The sequence below is a fragment of the Oncorhynchus nerka genome, linkage group LG6 (genome assembly GCF_034236695.1).
Source record: "Oncorhynchus nerka isolate Pitt River linkage group LG6, Oner_Uvic_2.0, whole genome shotgun sequence".
NCBI classification, from domain to species: domain Eukaryota; kingdom Metazoa; phylum Chordata; class Actinopteri; order Salmoniformes; family Salmonidae; genus Oncorhynchus; species Oncorhynchus nerka.
The window spans coordinates 4,064,349-4,084,519 of NC_088401.1; the positions used below are offsets into that span (position 1 = coordinate 4,064,349).

Here is a 20,171-nt window from a genome sequence, read left to right on the forward strand (position 1 = left end):
ACCTCAACCCCTCCAAAGAGTTGTGCATAGACTCGTTTTGATTTATTATGAACCCCCGACTCTGTGTCAATTCTACAAAAACATGCTTTCTTAAGACCTTACCGTGTAGCTATGTTTGTCCTCTGTTGTTGCGTGCCTTTCTTTGTTTGCAATTTTTTTTGCGTTTTAATACGTTAATACAACCAGTTTCCTTGTTGAGATTCAATACGCACATGCACATTCGCGCTGAGATGTCATTGACAACCAACAACGAGGAAACAGTCGGTGCTTGTATTATTTGATTCACGTTTTATTTAAAAAAAAACTGGTTCATTTCAGTTTAGCGACTGGAAGGAGTCAGAGGTTAATTTAAAAACGAGATTCTACGCTCAAATCTGTGTAGGAGTTGAGGTAGGCCTTCTTGGGAAGTTCACTCCAAGTTTCACCACCCGACCCGTGTAGAAACACTCTCTCCCTCTCTCTCTCCCTCTCTCTCTCTCTCCCCTCTCTCTCTGTTCAGCCACCATGCAACACTACTGGAAAAGTAGCAAATGCTACAGTTACAATTAAGGAACCACGCCTTTACCGTTCTTTTCTCTGCCTGAATGACTGTATTTATACCAGCAGACCTCGGCCGACTGACCAACTGTTGCGTCTCACTCACTCTCTCTTGTTTTAGAGAAACGCTGTGGTTGAAGGCTTGTTTCTTTCATTATTTTATTATCGCGAGAGGAGAGGGTCCTGTCCAGCAGCGCAGACGAGCTGAGGAGAAGCCTCGGTCCAGTCAGTCCCCTAACCCCGCTCTGAAACAAGGGGCTGCTGCCCTCATCAACACACCGCAGACATGGACTATTTCAATCTCTTGTTCTTATTGTGTTTTTCCTGGAAACGCTTCATTTCCAATGCCCACTCATCTGACAGCAATCAGCAGCCAATTCCAACAGGTAAGTGGCTTAGGCTATTAGAAAACTATTCTTGTCCTTTAGCCAACACGTTTGTAAATAACACGGATGCCTTTTAGTCTGGTTTTGATACATTTATTAATACTTTATAGCCCAATAAAAGTGTTTATTTTCCCAAAATTTTACTTTGATTTCCTGAGTTCTGTTGCTATTTATATTGCGTGCTGTCTACTAATGTGTGATTTATTGGAAATATTCTTATATATATATATATATATATATATATATATATATATATATATATATATATATATATATATATGCTTATTTTTTAGTCAGGCCTATTACAAAAACACCCCTACACAAAAAACATCTAAATAAATAATAGAATATAAGAAGATGACAGATCACATTACCTACTTCACACATCAAATATTACCCCATTATATTCTAAAGTTAGCTGCAGATATTTTAATCCGTTTTTTATGTAATTAGATTTAGGATTTAATGAAACAACATATTCATAGGCCCACGTGAAGGCTTGGGATCTAGGTTATGTTTGGAGCTGTTGGCTATTCGGCCACAGGTCCTTAACGTGTGGAAGCACAGGTTATGTTTGGAGCTGTTGGCTATTCGGCCTCAGGCCCTTAACGTGTGGAAGCACAGGTTATGTTTGGAGCTGTTGGCTATTCGGCCACAGGTCCTTAACGTGTGGAAGCACAGGTTATGTTTGGAGCTGTTGGCTATTCGGCCACAGGTCCTTAACGTGTGGAAGCACAGGTTATGTTTGGAGCTGTTGGCTATTCGGCCACAGGTCCTTAACGTGTGGAAGCACAGGTTATGTTTGGAGCTGTTGGCTATTCGGCCTCAGGCCCTTAACGTGAGGAAGCACAGGTTCTACCTGCCAGTGCGAGTGTGAAAATGAGATGTCTGCTGTGTTTGCGAAGTGGAACATGGTGATGTCAACAACGTTAAAGGACTTTCTCTTAAAGAGCAAATAAACTCCTGCGGTTTCTCAACATTTCAGCCTTTATTGACGGTTCTGTGTGGCTGACGCACAAAGTTTAATGCATAGTGCGCCCGTCTTTTTATCTCCCTATACTGGAAAGGTTATAGGATCCATATCAAAATAATAATTGTGCCCAGTGCTTGACTTGGAGCTGAGTACAAGCGCCTCAAATGTTCTACTGCTCGAACTCTTGTTTTTCTTAGAGAATATTAGTTAAACAGCGTTGTGGAGTTCCTTCACCTAAATAAATAAATATAAATATAAACAGTAGCAAAATGACTATCGCACCTATTTCAGTCCCAAATCAAGCCCTGATTGTACCCTTATAAGACAAAGTTACGCTTTACCAGGCCAGTAAGTCTTCTGTAGAAGTCTCCTGTTACCGTTTTAAAAAAACAAAACTTTTCACTTGCCTGTATTAGTTTCAGTGTGTTTTCTCACGAGTTTGTGATTATTGGGTTAATCTGTAGACTCACTGTTTTGGTGCTATAATGTTGTGCTACCGAATGACAAGGCCACTCTGTTGGAATTAGTAGAATAGTCCTAATTCAACGGACTCTGTATGTGACCGAACAACAACCTTCTGCCTAGGAGCCTGGACCCTTATGGCACAGGTAACAGTGGGCGGCAGGGTAGCCTAGTGGTTAGAGTGTTGGACTAGTAACCGGAAGGTTGCAAGCTCAAACCCCCGAGCTGACAAGGTACAAATCTGTAGTTCTGCCCCTGAACAGTCAGTTAACCCACTGTTCCCAGGCCGTCATTGAAAATAAGAATTTGTTCTTAACTTACTTGCCTAGATAAATAAAGGTAAAATAAAAATGTATGCCCCTCCCATAGTGATCACTGGTTCAACCCTCACTCCGGCTGCACCAACCCTAATCTCGTCCACCAGCCTTGTAGCAATTAAGTCTGGGCATGAGGTTACCCCAACCCTGACCCCCACACCACCCCTGATATCCTACCCACCTAATAATTTGATCCTATAACATCATAGCAGGCCATGCTAGCCTTTTGGGGGCCTTTAGTGAGATTTGGTTGCGGACCCCCGACCTCGCGGCTGTGGAGAGAAACATTTACATTTCATTTCCTGCAATTCTAAACATTTTGCCATCGGGCGTAAATAAAAAAGTTGCAATTTTGTAACGCATTTCATACAATCCAACCTCCCCCTCACTACTACAGCAGCTGCGTTCCCACCTCCCCTCACTACTACAGCAGTTTGGTTCCCACCTCCCCTCACTACTACAGCAGCTGGGTTCCCACCTCCCCCTCACTACTACAACAGCTGGGTTCTCACCTCCCCCTCACTTCTACAGCAGCTGGGTTCCCACCTCCCCCTCACTACTACAGCAGCTGGCTTCCCACCTCCCCCTCACTCCTACAGCAGCTGGGTTCCCACCTCCCCCTCACTTCTACAGCAGCTGGGTTCCCACCTCCCCTCACTCCTACAGCAGCTGGGTTCCCACCTCCCCTCACTTCTACAGCAGCTGGCTTCCCACCTCCCCTCACTCCTACAGCAGCTGGGTTCCCACCTCCCCTCACTTCTACAGCAGCTGGGTTCCCACCTCCCCTCACTACTACAGCAGCTGGCTTCCCACCTCCCCTCACTCCTACAGCAGCTGGGTTCCCACCTCCCCCTCACTTCTACAGCAGCTGGCTCCCCACCCTCACTACTACAGCAGCTGGGTTCCCACCTCCCCTCACTTCTACAGCAGCTGGGTTCCCACCTCCCCTCACTACTACAGCAGCTGGGTTCCCACCTCCCCCTCACTACTACAGCAGCTTGGTTCCCACCCCCTCACGTCCACAGCAGCTGGGTTCCCACCTCCCTCACTACTACAGCAGCTGGGTTCCCACCTCCCCTCACTACTACAGCAGCTGGGTTCCCACCTCCCTCACTACTACAGCAGCTGGGTTCCCACCTCCCCTCACTACTACAGCAGCTGGGTTCCCACCTCCCTCACTACTACAACAGCTGGGTTCTCACCTCCCCTCACTTCTACAGCAGCTGGGTTCCCACCTCCCCCTCACTCCTACAGCAGCTGGCTTCCCACCTCCCCTCACTCCTACAGCAGCTGGGTTCCCACCTCCCCTCACTTCTACAGCAGCTGGCTTCCCACCTCCCCTCACTACTACAGCAGCTGGGTTCCCACCTCCCCTCACTACTACAGCAGCTGGGTTCCCACCTCCCCCTCACTACTACAGCAGCTGGGTTCCCACCTCCCCCTCACTACTACAGCAGCTGGGTTCCCACCTCCCCCTCACTTCTAACTCTAACCCTAACCCTAACCCTAACCCACCTCCCCCACAATAGGGAGGGTTGGAACCCTAGGGACGTGTCTGAAAACACCTTCCTCAGTAAACATGCCAGTGTCACTCCATTAGGTCTCCTCTGTAATAAGTTCAGTAAAACACTGCTGCTTGTTAAAGCCCCTCAACCAGGAGGCCTAACTGCAGCCATATGTGTTGTGAGACTGTGCATGACTGCTGTGTGTTTGAATGTAGACTGGTGTTACTACTTAACAATACAGTAGTGTTGTGAGCGGCTGCATGTGGAATTATCACTAAATAAAACAACCATGAGAGCTGAGGTCTAGGGAAACTACAGCCCCCAGAACCCCCCCCCTCTCTCTCTCTGTCTCTCTCTCTGTCTCTGTCTCTGTCTATCTCTCTCTCTCTGTCTCTCTCTATCTCTCTCTATCTCTATCTCTCTCTCTCTCACTCTCTCTCTCTCTCTCTCTCTCTCTCTGTCTCTGTCTGTCTCTCTCTGTCTCTCTCTCTCTCTCTCTGCATACTGAAAGTTGAAATGGGGATATCAAGAGGGTAAAAATCATTGAGGGGGTAGGGGGTAATTAGACCCTCCAATAATCACTACAGCTGAGCCAGCATCACCACAGTCTTCAGAGCTTGACGAAACAACACCAGCCGAGCCAGCATCACCACAGTCTTCAGAGCTTGACGAAACAACACCAGCCGAGCCAGCATCACCGCAGTCTTCAGAGCTTGACGAAACAACACCGGCCGAGCCAGCATCACCGCAGTCTTCAGGGCTTGACGAAACAACACCAGCCGAGCCAGCATCTCCATAGTCTTCAGAGCTTGATGGAACAACACATCTCTCAGCCGAGCCAGCATCACCACAGTCTTCAGAGCTTGACGAAACAACACCAGCCGAGCCAGCATCACCACAGTCTTCAGAGCTTGACGAAACAACACCAGCCGAGCCAGCATCACCACAGTCTTCAGAGCTTGACGAAACAACACCAGCCGAGCCAGCATCACCACAGTCTTCAGAGCTTGACGAAACAACACCAGCCGAGCCAGCATGACCACAGTCTTCAGAGCTTGACGAAACAACACCAGCCGAGCCAGCATCACCACAGTCTTCAGAGCTTGACGAAACAACACCAGCCGATCCAGCATCACCACAGTCTTCAGAGCTTGACGAAACAACACCAGCCGAGCCAGCATCTCCACAGTCTTCAGAGCTTGACGAAACAACACCAGCCGAGACAGCATCACCACAGTCTTCAGAGCTTGACGAAACAACACCAGCCGAGCCAGCATCTCCACAGTCTTCAGAGCTTGACGAAACAACACCAGCCGAGCCAGCATCACCAGTCTTCAGAGCTTGATGAAACAACACATCTCTCAGCCGAGCCAGCATCACCACAGTCTTCAGTGCTTGATGGAAGGAATATTCCTTCAGTGAAGATATGTTATTACATTGTCTTTTGGTAGTAGCAATTAGTCTAAGGCTTTGGGCTCAGAAATATAACGTAGGCCTACCACTGCCACTTTCATCTTCAGTTTGCCACATATTTCAATGGAACATTATATATCTGTGTGTAAACACTGTGTTTACACACAGTTCTTCTAGAAGGTTCACTACTGGAAACACAGACACTTAAAGTCTTTCCACTCATTTACCGTGTTGGCTCACATCTCCAACTCGCTCTGCTGCTGCTGTCTACGTTTAAAGATGGCTTTACGAAGCTAATGATGGCTTTACGATGCTAAAGATGGCTTTACGATGCTAAAGATGGCTTTACGAAGCTAATGATGGCTTTACGATGCTAAAGATGGCTTTATGATGCTAAAGATGGCTTTACGATGCTAAAGATGGCTTTATGATGCTAATGATGGCTTTACGAAGCTAATGATGGCTTAACGAAGCTAATGATGGCTTTACGATGCTAAAGATGGCTTTATGATGCTAATGATGGCTTTACGATGCTAAAGATGGCTTTACGAAGCTAATGATAGCTTTATGATGCTAAAGATAGCGTTACGATGCTAAAGATAGCTAAAGATGGCTTTACGATGCTAAAGATGGCTTTATGATGCTAATGATGGCTTCACGATACTAATGATGGCTTCACAATACTAATGATGGCTTCACAATACTAATGATGTCTTCACGATGCTAAAGATGGCTTTACAATGCTAAAGATGGCTTTACGAAGCTAATGATGGCTTTACGATGCTAAAGATGGCTTTACGATGCTAAAGATGGCTTTATGATGCTAATGATGGATTTACGAAGCTAATGATGGCTTTACGAAGCTAATGATGGCTTTACGATGCTAAAGATGGCTTTACGATGCTAAAGATGGCTTTATGATGCTAAAGATGGCTTTACGAAGCTAATGATGGCTTTACGATGCTAAAGATGGCTTTACGATGCTAAAGATGGCTTTATGATGCTAAAGATGGCTTTACGAAGCTAATGACAGCTTTATGATGCTAAAGATAGCGTTACGATGCTAAAGATAGCTAAAGATGGCTTTACGATGCTAAATATGGCTTTACGATGCTAAAGATGGCTTTATGATGCTAATGGTGGCTTCACAATACTAATGATGGCTTCACAATACTAATGATGGCTTCACAATATTAATGATGGCTTCACGATGCTAATGATGGCTTCAAGATACTAATGATGGCTTCACAATACTAATGATGGCTTCACAATACTAATGATGGCTTCACGATGCTAATGATGGCTTCACGATGCTAATGATGGCTTTATGATGCTAAAGATAGCTTTATGATGCTAAAGATAGCTTTATGATGCTAAAGATAGCTTTATGATGCTAAAGAGAGCTTTATGATGCTAAAGATAGCTTTATGATGCTAAAGATAGCTTTATGATGCTAAAGATAGCTTTATGATGCTAAAGATAGCTTTACGATGGAATTAAAAACTCTATGAGCCTTTACTAGCTTTTGTCTGTAAACGATGACAAAAGCTGATTGGTCTCATTTTTATATTTTACATTTCATCAACAAAGAAGAAGCCTTTTTACTTATAGATTTGCTTGTCATTTTAAAAGTCCATCTGTCTTCTATGTACTCTGTTCTCTACTCTCTATGTTCTCTACTCTCTCTGTTCTCTACTATCTCTGTTCTCTACTCTCTCTGTTCTCTACTCTCTCTGTACTCTAGGCTACTCTACTCTCTCTGTTCTTTAGGCTGCTCTCTACTCTCTCTGTTCTCTACTATCTCTGTTTTCTAGGCTACTCTCTACTCTCTCTGTTCTCTAATATCTCTGTTTTCTAGGCTACTCTCTACTCTCTCTGTTCTCTACTATCTCTGTTCTCTAGGCTACTCTCTACTCTCTCTGTTCTCTACTCTCTCTGTTCTCTAGGCTACTCTCTACTCTCTCTGTTCTCTATGCTACTCTCTACTCTCTCTGTTCTCTATGCTACTCTCTACTCTCTCTCTGTTCTCTAGGCTACTCTCTACTCTCTCTGTTCTCTATGCTACTCTCTACTCTCTCTGTTCTCTAGGCTACTCTCTACTCTCTCTGTTCTCTACTATCTCTGTTCTCTACTCTCTCTGTCAGGATGTTGGGTGCTGAACAGCTGTAGAGGACCAAGTGAACAGAATGAACTGGCGTCTGGTGTGTGTGTGCGTGTTGATGCTGTACTGATCCCCCCCCCCCTCTGTCCTCCTGGAGGATAAACCATGAAGAATGGCTGGAGTGGGTGGATGACAGATGGAGGAAGGGAGGAAAAGGAAAGGAGGATGTAATTATTAAACTATTCAGTAACCAGGTTCAGTTCATGTCAGTTCCCGATGACACCTTTGCATCTTGCGAGCTCTGATCCAACTTAGCTTTTTTGTGATTATTTTTGTTGATTATCTTTACTATTATTTATTATCTTTACTATTCTTTTGTTTGTTGTTGCACTAAATGTATCCCCTATCATTTGGTATGATGGAGTGGGGGGAGCCCTGACTAAATGTATCTGCTATCATTTGGTATGATGGAGTGGAGGGAGCCCTAACTAAATGTATCCCCTATCATTTGGTATGATGGAGTGGGGGGAGCCCTGACTAAATGTATCCCCTATCATTTGGTATGATGGAGTGGGGGGAGCCCTAACTAAATGTATCCCCTATCATTTGGTATGATGGAGTGGGGGAAGCCCTGACTAAATGTATCCCCTATCATTTGGTATGATGGAGTGGGGGGAGCCCTGACTAAATGTATCCCCTATCATTTGGTATGATGGAGTGGGGGGAGCCCTAACTAAATGTATCTGCTATCATTTGGTATGATGGAGTGGGGGGAGCCCTGACTAAATGTATCTGCTATCATTTGGTATGATGGAGTGGGGGGAGCCCTGACTAAATGTATCTGCTATCATTTGGGATGATGGAGTGGAGGGAGCCCTAACTAAATGTATCCCCTATCATTTGGTATGATGGAGTGGGGGAGCCCTAACTAAATGTATCCGCTATCATTTGGTATGATGGAGTGGGGGGAGCCCTGACTAAATGTATCCCCTATCATTTGGTATGATGGAGTGGGGGAGCCCTGACTAAATGTATCCCCTATCATTTGGTATGATGGAGTGGGGGGAGCCCTGACTAAATGTATCCCCTATCATTTGGTATGATGGAGTGGGGGGAGCCCTAACTAAATGTATCTGCTATCATTTGGTATGATGGAGTGGGGGGAGCCCTAACTAAATGTATCCCCTATCATTTGGTATGATGGAGTGGGGGGAGCCCTGACTAAATGTATCCCCTATCATTTGGTATGATGGAGTCGGGGGAGCCCTAACTAAATGTATCTGCTATCATTTGGTATGATGGAGTGGGGGGAGCCCTAACTAAATGTATCTGCTATCATTTGGTATGATGGAGTGGGGGGAGCCCTAACTAAATGTATCCCCTATCATTTGGTATGATGGAGTGGGGGGAGCCCTAACTAAATGTATCCGCTATCATTTGGTATGATGGAGTGGGGGGCGTGATCTAATGCCCGACCCTTCTACCTCCGAGAGAGTTTTTATCTGTTTTTGTGACTGCTGTGTACTGCATATTTCACCTCAGGACAACAACAACAATAAGCTGGCACTCAACGAGATGTACGAGGCTGTAAGGGTTTTCTGGTGAAAGAGAGGCGGACCAAAATGCAGCATGGTGGTTATTCATGTTCTTTAATTTATAAAGAAACTACACATGAGATAACTAACATAAACAACAAACGTGAGAAAACCTAAAACAGCCCTATCTGGTGCAAACACAGAGACAGGAACAATCACCCACAAACACACAGTGAAACCCAGGCTACCTAAGTATGATTCTCAATCAGAGACAACTAATGACACCTGCCTCTGATTGAGAACCATACTAGGCCGAAACATAGAAATACCCAAAACCTAGAAAAACAAACATAGACTGCCCACCCAACTCACGCCCTGACCATACTAAATAAATACAAAACAAAGGAAATAAAGGTCAGAACGTGACAGAGGCTATAATCAAGCAGAAAACCATGCATCCGGAAGCTGCTTCCCTTGTTGCCGGTGATTTTTAATTCTGCGCCACTAAGACACGTGATGCCCAACTTCTGTCAACGCGTCTCCTTCACCACTAGGGGGTGATAAAGTCCCAGACCATTGTTACTTAAACCCACAAGCAAGCACACAAGGCCCTCCCTTGTCCTCCCTTCGGCAAATCAGATCATGACTATACTCAAACAGGAAGTACCAGTGACGATCTCCGTAGATAAAGGGTCCTCCGAAGCGGAAGCTAAGCCGCAGGACTGCTTTGACCAGTGCTGACTGGAATATGTTCCAAGACCTCCGCCAATAGCATCGACCTTATCGGAAAATGTATCGGCGAAGTGAAGGTCCACTACTTACCCAATTAAAAGCCCTGGATTATCACAAACTAAAGGACGGAGCTACCGTAGTACACAGGGCTATCGTAGCCAACCCGAGGTTACGGCTGAGGACATGAATACATATTAAAAAGTCCAACTACAACCTCCACAGAGACATCAAACAGGCAAAAAGGACAATATAGGAGCAAGGTGGAATCCAGCGCTCCATGCGTCAGGGCCTGCAGTCCATTATGGATTACAAAGGAAGACCAAGCCATTATCTGTCCAATAATGTCTCTCTACCAGACGAACTCAACCAAATCAACGTAGAGCCGCCAGGGCCCCTGCCGAGCCAGAAGGTTGGGTGGTCTCGCTCTCCCAGGCCGACTTGAGTAAGGTTTTTAATTTGTTCAACACTCTCAAGGCCGCTGGGCTGGACGGTATTCCAGGGCACGTTTCTCAAAGCGCAGGACAGCTGCCAGGCATCGTCAAGGTCATTTTTAACCTCTACTTGTCCTAGCCTGTAATCCCCACATGATTCAAACTCACCACCATCATTCCTGTTTGCCAAGAACTAACCACGATGACTACCACCCTGTAGCACTCACATCTATAATCATGAAGTGATTTAAAAGTCATGGTACACATTAAATCCATCCTCCCGGATACCCTAGACCCACTCCAATTCGCATACCGCCCCAACAGATCTACAGATGATGCGATCTCAATTGCACTCCACACTGCCCTCTCCCACCTGAACAAGAGGAACACCTATGTTAAAATGTTGTTCATCGACTACAGCTCAGCGTTCAACACCACAGAGCTCTCCAAGCTCGTGACTGGACAGCTCCCTTTGCAACTAGATTCTGGACTTCCTGTTGGGACGCCCCCAGATGGTGAGGGTAGGCACCAACAACCTCCGCCACACTGAACCTCAACACAGGGGCCCAGCAGGGGTGTGTGCTTAGTCCCCTCCTGTACTCCCTGTTCACCCACCACTGCGTGGCCAAGCACAACTCCAACACCATCATACAGTTAGCTGATGACACAACAGTGGTAGGACTGATCACCGACAACGATGAGACAGCCTATAGGAAGGAGGAAAAGGAGGGCTGAACACGCCCCCATTAACATCGACAGGGCTGTAGTGGAGCAGGTTGAGAGCTTCATGTTCCTTGGTGTCCACATCACCAACAAACTATCATGGTCCAAACATACCAAGACAGTTGTGAAGAGGGCACGACAAAACCTATTCCCCTCAGGAGACTGAAATGATTTGGCATGGGTCCCCAGATCCTCAAAAAGGTATACAGCTGCACCATCGAGAGCATCCTTACCAGTTGCATCACTGTCTGGTATGGCGACTGCTCGGCGTCCGACCGTAAGGCACTACAGAGAGGAGTGCGTGCGGCCCAATACAACCTTTGGGGCCAAGCTTCCTGCCATCCAGGACCTATATACCAGGTGGTGTCAGAAGAAGGCCCAATAATGTGTTTAAAGACTACAGTCACCCAAGTCATAGATAATAAGGGTATGTACAGACTACCCCCTGTATAAAGCTTCATTATTTTAATTTTATTGTGTTACTTTTAATTTATTTTGAATTGTTTACTTTAGTTTATTTAGTAAATATTTGGATCTGTTTTGTGGGCGGTATGTGAATTTATAAGAATTTATAAAGAATACTGTAAGTACAGAAATGGTTTGTTCAGTGGGAGATTAATATCCAACTAGTCAGTGACAACTGTGTGGAGTGAGTTTGGAGTTTGACAGGGAACTATGTAATCTCATTACAGTATTACTACTGATTTAAACCACATACTGTGTGCTAATCGTACTACATACTATTTCACACGTACTGTTTAGTAAAAAGCAGCAGGTTGGCATTTTTTTGTCCTGAATTTTTTCCCTGGAGTTAGCTCTGCAGAGTGGTCACTAGCCGGCACAGCCACAAGTCTTAACACTAACCTTAACCACACTGCTAACCCTAATGCCTAACCCTGACCTTAAAGGAAAGGTTCACCCATTTTTTTATGTTATATTGTTTTTGTGCATCTCTAAGTCATGTTCTATCAATCCCCGGGGACCATTTCATGTTTTCTGCGTTGACTTGGCTTTCAAGCATGCAGAAATCCGTCCGGTATGACGTAGCACCGTGATAAAGTCCCTCTCACTGGAAATTCATATAAATACAACTTAAAACATCTATCCTGTCAAATTTCAATACTGGCCAATGAGGATGTCTTCTATCCTGTGAGATTTCAATACTGGCCAATGAGGATGTCTTCTATCCTGTCAGATTTCAATACTGGCCAATGAGGATGTCTTCTCTCCATCGAGCCATTGATCCTATTTTTGCGATATTGCCACCACGAGAAATGAGTAATTAATGGAGTGCTTCTACACCTGCATTGCATGCTGTTTGGGGTTTTAGGCTGGGTTTCTGTACAGCACTTTGAGATATCAGCTGATGTAAGAAGGGCTATATAAATACATTTGATTTGATTTGGAGTGTCTAGCATATTTGTCCTATTTGTCTGCCTCTTTAGTCCCAGATGCATTGTGCCATTGCCAGAGATATTATACACAGGAGATGGGAATCTAGTGAATTAAGGAACCTATAACACCCCACGCCCAGCAGACTGTCGACCAATCGCGTTCTCGTTGTAATACAACGTTTCTAAGTTAATCTTCACTCAATCCCTAAATTGATAGTGCAGTTTGTTTAGGGAATTTGGTATCATTGTGGGTAGCTACGTTTTCTAGCTGGCTACCTAGCTAAACACTACATTATGACTAAACACTACATTACTCATCTCATATGTATATACTGTACTCGATACCATCTGCTGCATCTTGCCATCTTGATGTAATGTATCACTAGCCACTTTAAACAATGCCACTTTATATAATGTTTACATACCCTACATTACTCATCTCATATGTATATACTGTACTCTATACCATCTACTGCATCTTGTCAACTTGATGTAATGTATCACTAGCCACTTTAAACAATGCCACTTTATATAATGTTTACATACCCTACATTACTTATCTCATATGTATATACTGTACTCTATACCATCTGCTGCATCTTGCCTATGCCGTTCGGCCATCACTCATTCATATATCTTTATGTACATATTCGTATTCATTCCTTTACACTTGTGTGTATAAGGTAGTTGTTGCGAAATTTGTTAGGTTATATTGCTTGTTAGATATTACTGCATGGTCGGAACTAGAAGCACAAGCATTTCGCTGCACTCGCATTAACATCTGCTAACCATGTGTATGTGACAAATACATTTGATTTGATTTGAAACGTATGTGGAGAACTGCTCGTTGTACATCTCATTCCAAAATCATGGGCATTAATATGGAGTTGGTCCCCTCTTTGCTGCTATAACAGCCTCCACTCTTCTGGGAAGACTTTAATATGGAGTTGGTCCCCTCTTTGCTGCTATAACAGCCTCCATCCACTCTTCTGGGAAGGCTTTAATATGGAGTTGGTCCCCCCTTTGCTGCTATAACAGCCTCCACTCTTCTGGGAAGGCTTTAATATGGAGTTGGTCCCCCCTTTGCTGCTATAACAGCCTCCACTCTTCTGGGAAGGCTTTAATATGGAGTTGGTCCCCCTTTGCTGCTATAACAGCCTCCACTCTTCTGGGAAGGCTTTAATATGGAGTTGGTCCCCTCTTTGCTGCTATAACAGCCTCCACTCTTCTGGGAAGGCTTTAATATGGAGTTGGTCCCCTCTTTGCTGCTATAACAGCCTCCACTCTTCTGGGAAGGGATTCCACTAGATGTTGGAACATTGCTGCTGGGACTTGCTTCCATTCAGCCACAAGCATTAGTGAGGTCGAGTAATGATGTTGGGTGATTAGGACTGGCTGGCCTTTCGGCATTCCAATTCATCACAAAGGTGTTCCATGGGGTTGAGGTCAGGGCTCTGTGCAGGACAGTCAAGTTCTTCCACACCGATCTCGACAAACCATTTCTGTATGGACTTCGCTTTGTGCACGGGGGCACTGTCATGCTGAAACAGGAAAAGGACTTCCCCAAACTGTTGGCAAGTTGGAAGCACAGAATCATCTAGAATGTCATTGTGTGCTGTAGATTTAAGAGATCCATTCACTGGAACTAAGGAGCTGAGCACGAACCATGAAAAACAGCACCAGACCATTATTCCTCCTCCACCAAACATTACAGTTGGCACTATATATTGGGGCAAGTAGCGTTCTCCTGGCATCCACCAAACCCAGATTCATCCGTTGGACTGCCAGATGGTGAAGCGTGATTCATCACTCTAGAGAACGTGTTTCCACTGCTCTAGAGTCCAATGGCGACGTGCTTTACACAACTCCAGTCGACGCTTGGCATTGCGCATGGTGATCTTAGGCTTGTGTGCGGCTGCTCGGCCATGGAAACCCATTTCATGAAGCTCCCGACGATATTGTGCTGACGTTTATTCCAGAGGCAGTTTGGAACTCAGTACTGAGTGTTGCAACCGAGGCGATTTTTACGCGCTTCGGCACTCGGTGGTCCTGTTCTGTGAGCTTGTGTGGCCTACCACTTCGCAGCTGAGCCGTTGTTGCTCCTAGACGTTTCCACTTCACAATAACAGCACTTACAGTTGACCGGGGCAGTTCCAGCAGGACAGAAATTTGATGATCTGACTTGTTTGAACGGTGGCATCCTATGACGGTGACACGTTTTTGAAGTCACTGAGCTCTTCAGTACAGACCTTTCTACTGCCAATGTTTGTCTATGGAGATTGCATGCCTGTGTGCTGGATTTTATACACCTGTCAGCAATGGGTGTGGCTGAAATAGCCGAATCCACTAATTTGAAGGGGTGTCCACATACATTTGTGTTTGTATAGTGTATTTCCTATACGGTGGACTACTTTTAACCGAAACAGTTGTGCACCTCATATGGTGCCTTTTGGGACACAGACTTCTATGAACACTTTCGCACAGGAAACTCCACCTTAAATCCACTCATATATTCTATGTTGTATAACAGACTCTGGGCTGTAATACCAGCCAGCCATACATTCTATGGTGTGTAACAGCCAGCCATACATTCTATGGTGTGTAACAGCCAGCCATACATTCTATGGTGTATAATGACTCTGGGCTGTAATACCAGCCAGCCCTACATTCTATGGTGTATAATGACTCTGGGCTGTAATACCAGCCAGCCATACATTCTATGGTGTATAATGACTCTGGGCTGTAATACCAGCCTGCCATTCATTCTATGGTGTGTAATGAATCTGAGCTGTAATACCAGCCAGCCATACATTCTATGGTGTATAATGACTCTGGGCTGTAATACCAGCCTGCCATTCATTCTATGGTGTGTAATGAATCTGGGCTGGAATACCAGCCAGCCATACATTCTATGGTGTATAATGACTCTGGGCTGTAATACCAGCCTGCCATTCATTCTATGGTGTGTAATGAATCTGGGCTGTAATACCAGCCAGCCCTACATTCTATGGTGTATAATGACTCTGGGCTGTAATACCAGCCAGCCCTACATTCTATGGTGTATAATGACTCTGGGCTGTAATACCAGCCAGCCATACATTCTATGGTGTATAATGACTCTGGGCTGTAATACCAGCCTGCCATTCATTCTATGGTGTGTAATGAATCTGGGCTGTAATACCAGCCAGCCATACATTCTATGGTGTATAATGACTCTGGGCTGTAATACCAGCCTGCCATTCATCCTATGGTGTGTAATGAATCTGGGCTGTAATACCAGCCAGCCATACATTCTATGGTGTATAATGACTCTGGGCTGTAATACCAGCCTGCCATTCATTCTATGGTGTGTAATGAATCTGGGCTGTAATACCAGCCAGCCATACATGGTTGACTCTGGCTGTATACCAGCCTGCCATTCATTCTATGGTGTATAATGACTCTGGGCTGTAATACCAGCCTGCCATTCATTCTATGGTGTGTAATGAATCTGGGCTGTAATACCAGCCAGCCCTACATTCTATGGTGTATAATGACTCTGGGCTGTAATACCAGCCAGCCATACATTCTATGGTGTATAATGACTCTGGGCTGTAATACCAGCCAGCCATACATTCTATGGTGTATAATGACTCTGGGCTGTAATACCAGCCTGCCATACATTCTATGGTGTGTAATGACTCTGGGCTGTAATACCAGCCTGCCATTCATTCTATGGTGTGTAATGAATCTGGGCTGTAATACCAGCCTAGTGCTATCAAACTTAGCTGGCAGGCGTAGCCTACAATTGCTTTCTTGGAACATTGTCACTTATAGCTCCTTCTCTGTAAGATGTGTTTGGCCTTCTGTTTTTGTTGTTGGTGTTGTGTTTGTGGCATTCTTCAGTCAACCATCAAATATGATATGATTCACACAATAACAAGCAGGGCATTCCCATGGTCCCAAAGCCAGGTGGCAAACGCCTGAATGACAGTTGGGAAGTATGTAGTATTACATTTAAGTGATGGGGTTGTAGAGGCAATGTGTTTACTGTATAAAAATGCTCCTCTCCTTCTCCCACACTCCTTCCCCTCCTCTCCTTCTCCTCCTCTTCTTCTCATCTCCTTCTTCTCTTCTCCTTGTCTTCCTCTCCTTTTTCCCCTCCTACTCCTTCTCCTCCGCTCCTTCCCCTCCTCTCCTTCTCCTCCTCTCCTTGTCATCCTGTCCTTCTACTCTTCTCCTTCCCCTCCTCTCCTTCTCATCCTCTCCTTGTCTTCCTCTCCTTCTCATACTCCTTCTCCTCCTCTCCTTCTCCTCCTCTCCTACTCCTCTTCTCCTTGTCTTCCTCTCCTTCTCCTTCTCCTCTCTCCTTCTCCTCCTACTCCTTCTACTTCTCTCCTACTCATTCTTCTCTGGTCCAGCCACAGTGTCTCTGGTCCAGCCACAGTGTCTCTAGAGACAATGTGGATGGACCAGAGACACTGTGGCTGGACCAGAGACAATGTGGCTGGACCAGAGACACTGTGGATGGACTAGAGACAATGTGGCTGGACCAGAGACACTATATTTGGATTGAGGTTGTGAGAGTCTGTGTAGTCTAGAGAGCTTGTCTTAGATAAGCCCATTGAATTCTGTTATTAACCTAGTCATTGAGGAATTAAAAGCTCTTAATCTTTTGGTTGCTGTGTAACTTAGCTAGCGGACCCAGTTAGATGTGGAGGTGGAGAGAAACATCCCTCTGTTGATGACGTATTTTTATTTATTTTTTATTTTACCTTTATTTAACTAGGCAAGTCAGTTAAGAACAAATTCTTATTTTCAATGACGGCCTAGGAACAGTGGGTTAACTGCCTGTTCAGGGGCAGAACGACAGATTTTGTACCTTGTCAGCTCGGGGGTTTGAACTCGGGGGTTTGAACTTGCAGCCTTCCGGTTACTAGTCCAACGCTCTAACCACTAGGCTACCCTGCCGCCCCGTATGTGAGTTGATGAGTAGGTGTAGGTTTTGGTTTTACAGGCCTGCAGTAGTTGTTCCATTGACTAATGCAATTACAATGATTCAGTCATTCAGTTCCCCTTTCACATGGATCCCAGCTGGGTTATAAGGTCTAGGACATGTTATTGACCATCTGACCCACCCAATAAGGTTCCGATGCCCTGTTCCCACTACTGTGTGTCTCTTCACTATTAGCCTAACAGCTATTGGTCCTCACGTTGCTTTGGTAACACAGGTCTGTGACCCACACAGGAATGACTACCATAATTGTCATCATTACGCCTGACAGGAATATTACACGTTGGATTTCCCTTCTCCTTTTTCTTCCACCTCTTAATTGTTTTTCCGCTCTGGGAGAAATAAATTAGAGACTGGTTTGGTCTGGGTCTCGGGCGGCTGACGGTTAGCCTGCAGAGAGACCTCAGAAGTTATTGCCTGGGCAGATGCTGCCCGGTGATGTCATGTTGAATTCCAAAGGTTGAGGTCTGTATGGGTTGGTTAGGGTAATCAACATCCCAGCCCCCTCTGTGGTCACAGATTATGGCACAGCTCTGTTTTACCAATCATGGAAGGAAGCTTTCGAGGCCCACAAAAAAAAAAAACTATTTTAGTTGCAGACAGCTAAAATAATGTCTGACTAACAATCTCCCAGCAGGCAACACATCGTTTCCCTCTGATCGGTGTGTTTCGACCGAGCTCAGCCCTCAATGACACGTTACTGCTAGGGTTGCACGTGAGAGCATATGGAGGTGCTGACTGGCTGACTGGCTGACCGGCTAGTTGGCAGGCTGACTGACTGGCTGGCTGACTGACTGGCTGGTGGTAGGGTGACTGACTGACCGGCTGGCTGACTGGCTAGCTGACTGACTGACCGACTGGCTGGCTGGTTGGCAGGCTGACTGACTGACTGGCTGACTAGCTGGTTGGCAGGCTGACTGGCTGACTGGCTGACTGGCTGACTGGCTGGTGGTAGGCTGACTGACTGACTGACTGGCTGGCTGGTTGGCAGGCTGACTGACTGACTGGCTGACTAGCTGGTTGGCAGGCTGACTGGCTGACTGGCTGACTGGCTGACTGGCTGGTGGTAGGCTGACTGACTGACTGACTGGCTAGCTGACTGACCTACTGTCTGACTAGCTCACTGACTGGCTGGTGGTAGGCTGGCTGACTGACTGACTGACTGGTTGGCAGGCTGACTGGCTGACTGGCTGGTGGTAGGCTGACTGACTGACTGATGGCTAGCTGACTGACCTACTGGCTGACTAGCTCACTGACTGGCTGGTGGTAGGCTGACTGACTGACTGACTGACTGACTGGCTGACTGGCTGGTTGGCAGGCTGACTGGCTGACTGGCTAGCTGACTGACCTACTGGTTGACTGGCTCACTGGCTGACTTGACTGGCTCACTGGCTGTCTGGCTTACTGGCTGACTTGCTGGCTGGCTGACTGACTGACTGGCTGGGCTGACTGACTGGCTGGCTGACTGGCTGACTTGCTGGCTGACTGATTTACTAACTGACTTACTGGCTGTCTGACTGACCGAATGACTGGCTGACTGACTGGTCTAACTAAAGGTGTGTCCCAAATGTCAGCCTAAAGCAGTTCCCATAGGGCTCTGGTCCCAAGCAATTTACTAAACAGGAAATATGGTTTCATTTGGGACTGGTCGAACAAACTGGGTGATTGTTAGGTGAACAGAAATGTCTGTGTGTACTAGTTCCTGGCCCACAGCTACTAGAAATGTCAGCTGTGCAACAAAACTGCACGTGGTTACATTAACTAGTGGTTACATTAACTCGTGGTTACATTAACTAATGGTTACATTAACTCATGGTTACATTAACTAGTGGTTACATTAACTCATGGTTACAATAACTTATTGTTACATTAACTAGTGGTTACATTAACTCATGGTTACATTAACTAGTGGTTACATTAACTCATGGTTACAATAACTTATTGTTACATTAACTCGTGGTTACATTAACTCATGGTTACAATAACTTATTGTTACATTAACTAGTGGTTACATTAACTCATGGTTACAATAACTTATTGTTACATTAACTAGTGGTTACATTAACTCGTGGTTACATTAACTAATGGTTACATTAACTCATGGTTACATTAATTAGTGGTTACATTAACTCATGGTTACAATAACTTATTGTTACATTAACTAGTGGTTACATTAACTCATGGTTATATTGACTAGTGGTTACATTAACTAGTGGTTACATTAACTTGTGGTTACATTAACTTGTGGTTACATTAACTCGTGGTTACATTAACATGTGGTTACACTAACTAGTGGTTACATTAACTTATTGTTACATTAACTCATGGTTACATTAACTAGTGGTTACAGTGACTTATTGTTACACTAACTAGTGGTTACATTAACATATTGTTACATTAACTCATGGTTACATTAACTAGTGGTTACATTAACTAGTGGTTACATTAACTTATTGTTACATTAACTTATTGTTACATTAACTCGTGGTTACATTACTCGTGGTTACATTAACTAGTGGTTACATTAACTATTGGTTACATTAACTCATGGTTACATTAATTAGTGGTTACATTAACTAGTGGTTACATTAGCTCATGGTTACATTAACTCATGGTTACATTAACTAGTGGTTACATTAACTAGTAGTTACATTGACTCGTGGTTACAT

General features: G+C 45.0%; 1 protein-coding gene across 2 annotated transcripts in view; it reads left to right on the forward strand.

The window, feature by feature from the left end:
* The first annotated feature begins 505 nt into the window (after positions 1–505).
* LOC115131010 (procollagen-lysine,2-oxoglutarate 5-dioxygenase 2-like) overlaps positions 506–20,171 on the forward strand; it is a 153,453-nt gene continuing 133,787 nt past the window's right edge. For both annotated transcript variants that reach the window (XM_065019225.1, XM_065019226.1), the window contains exon 1: positions 506–923. In XM_065019225.1, coding sequence (XP_064875297.1) covers positions 824–923 — 100 coding nt within the window. In that variant the 5' untranslated portion in view covers positions 506–823. The remainder of the gene's footprint in view (positions 924–20,171) is intronic.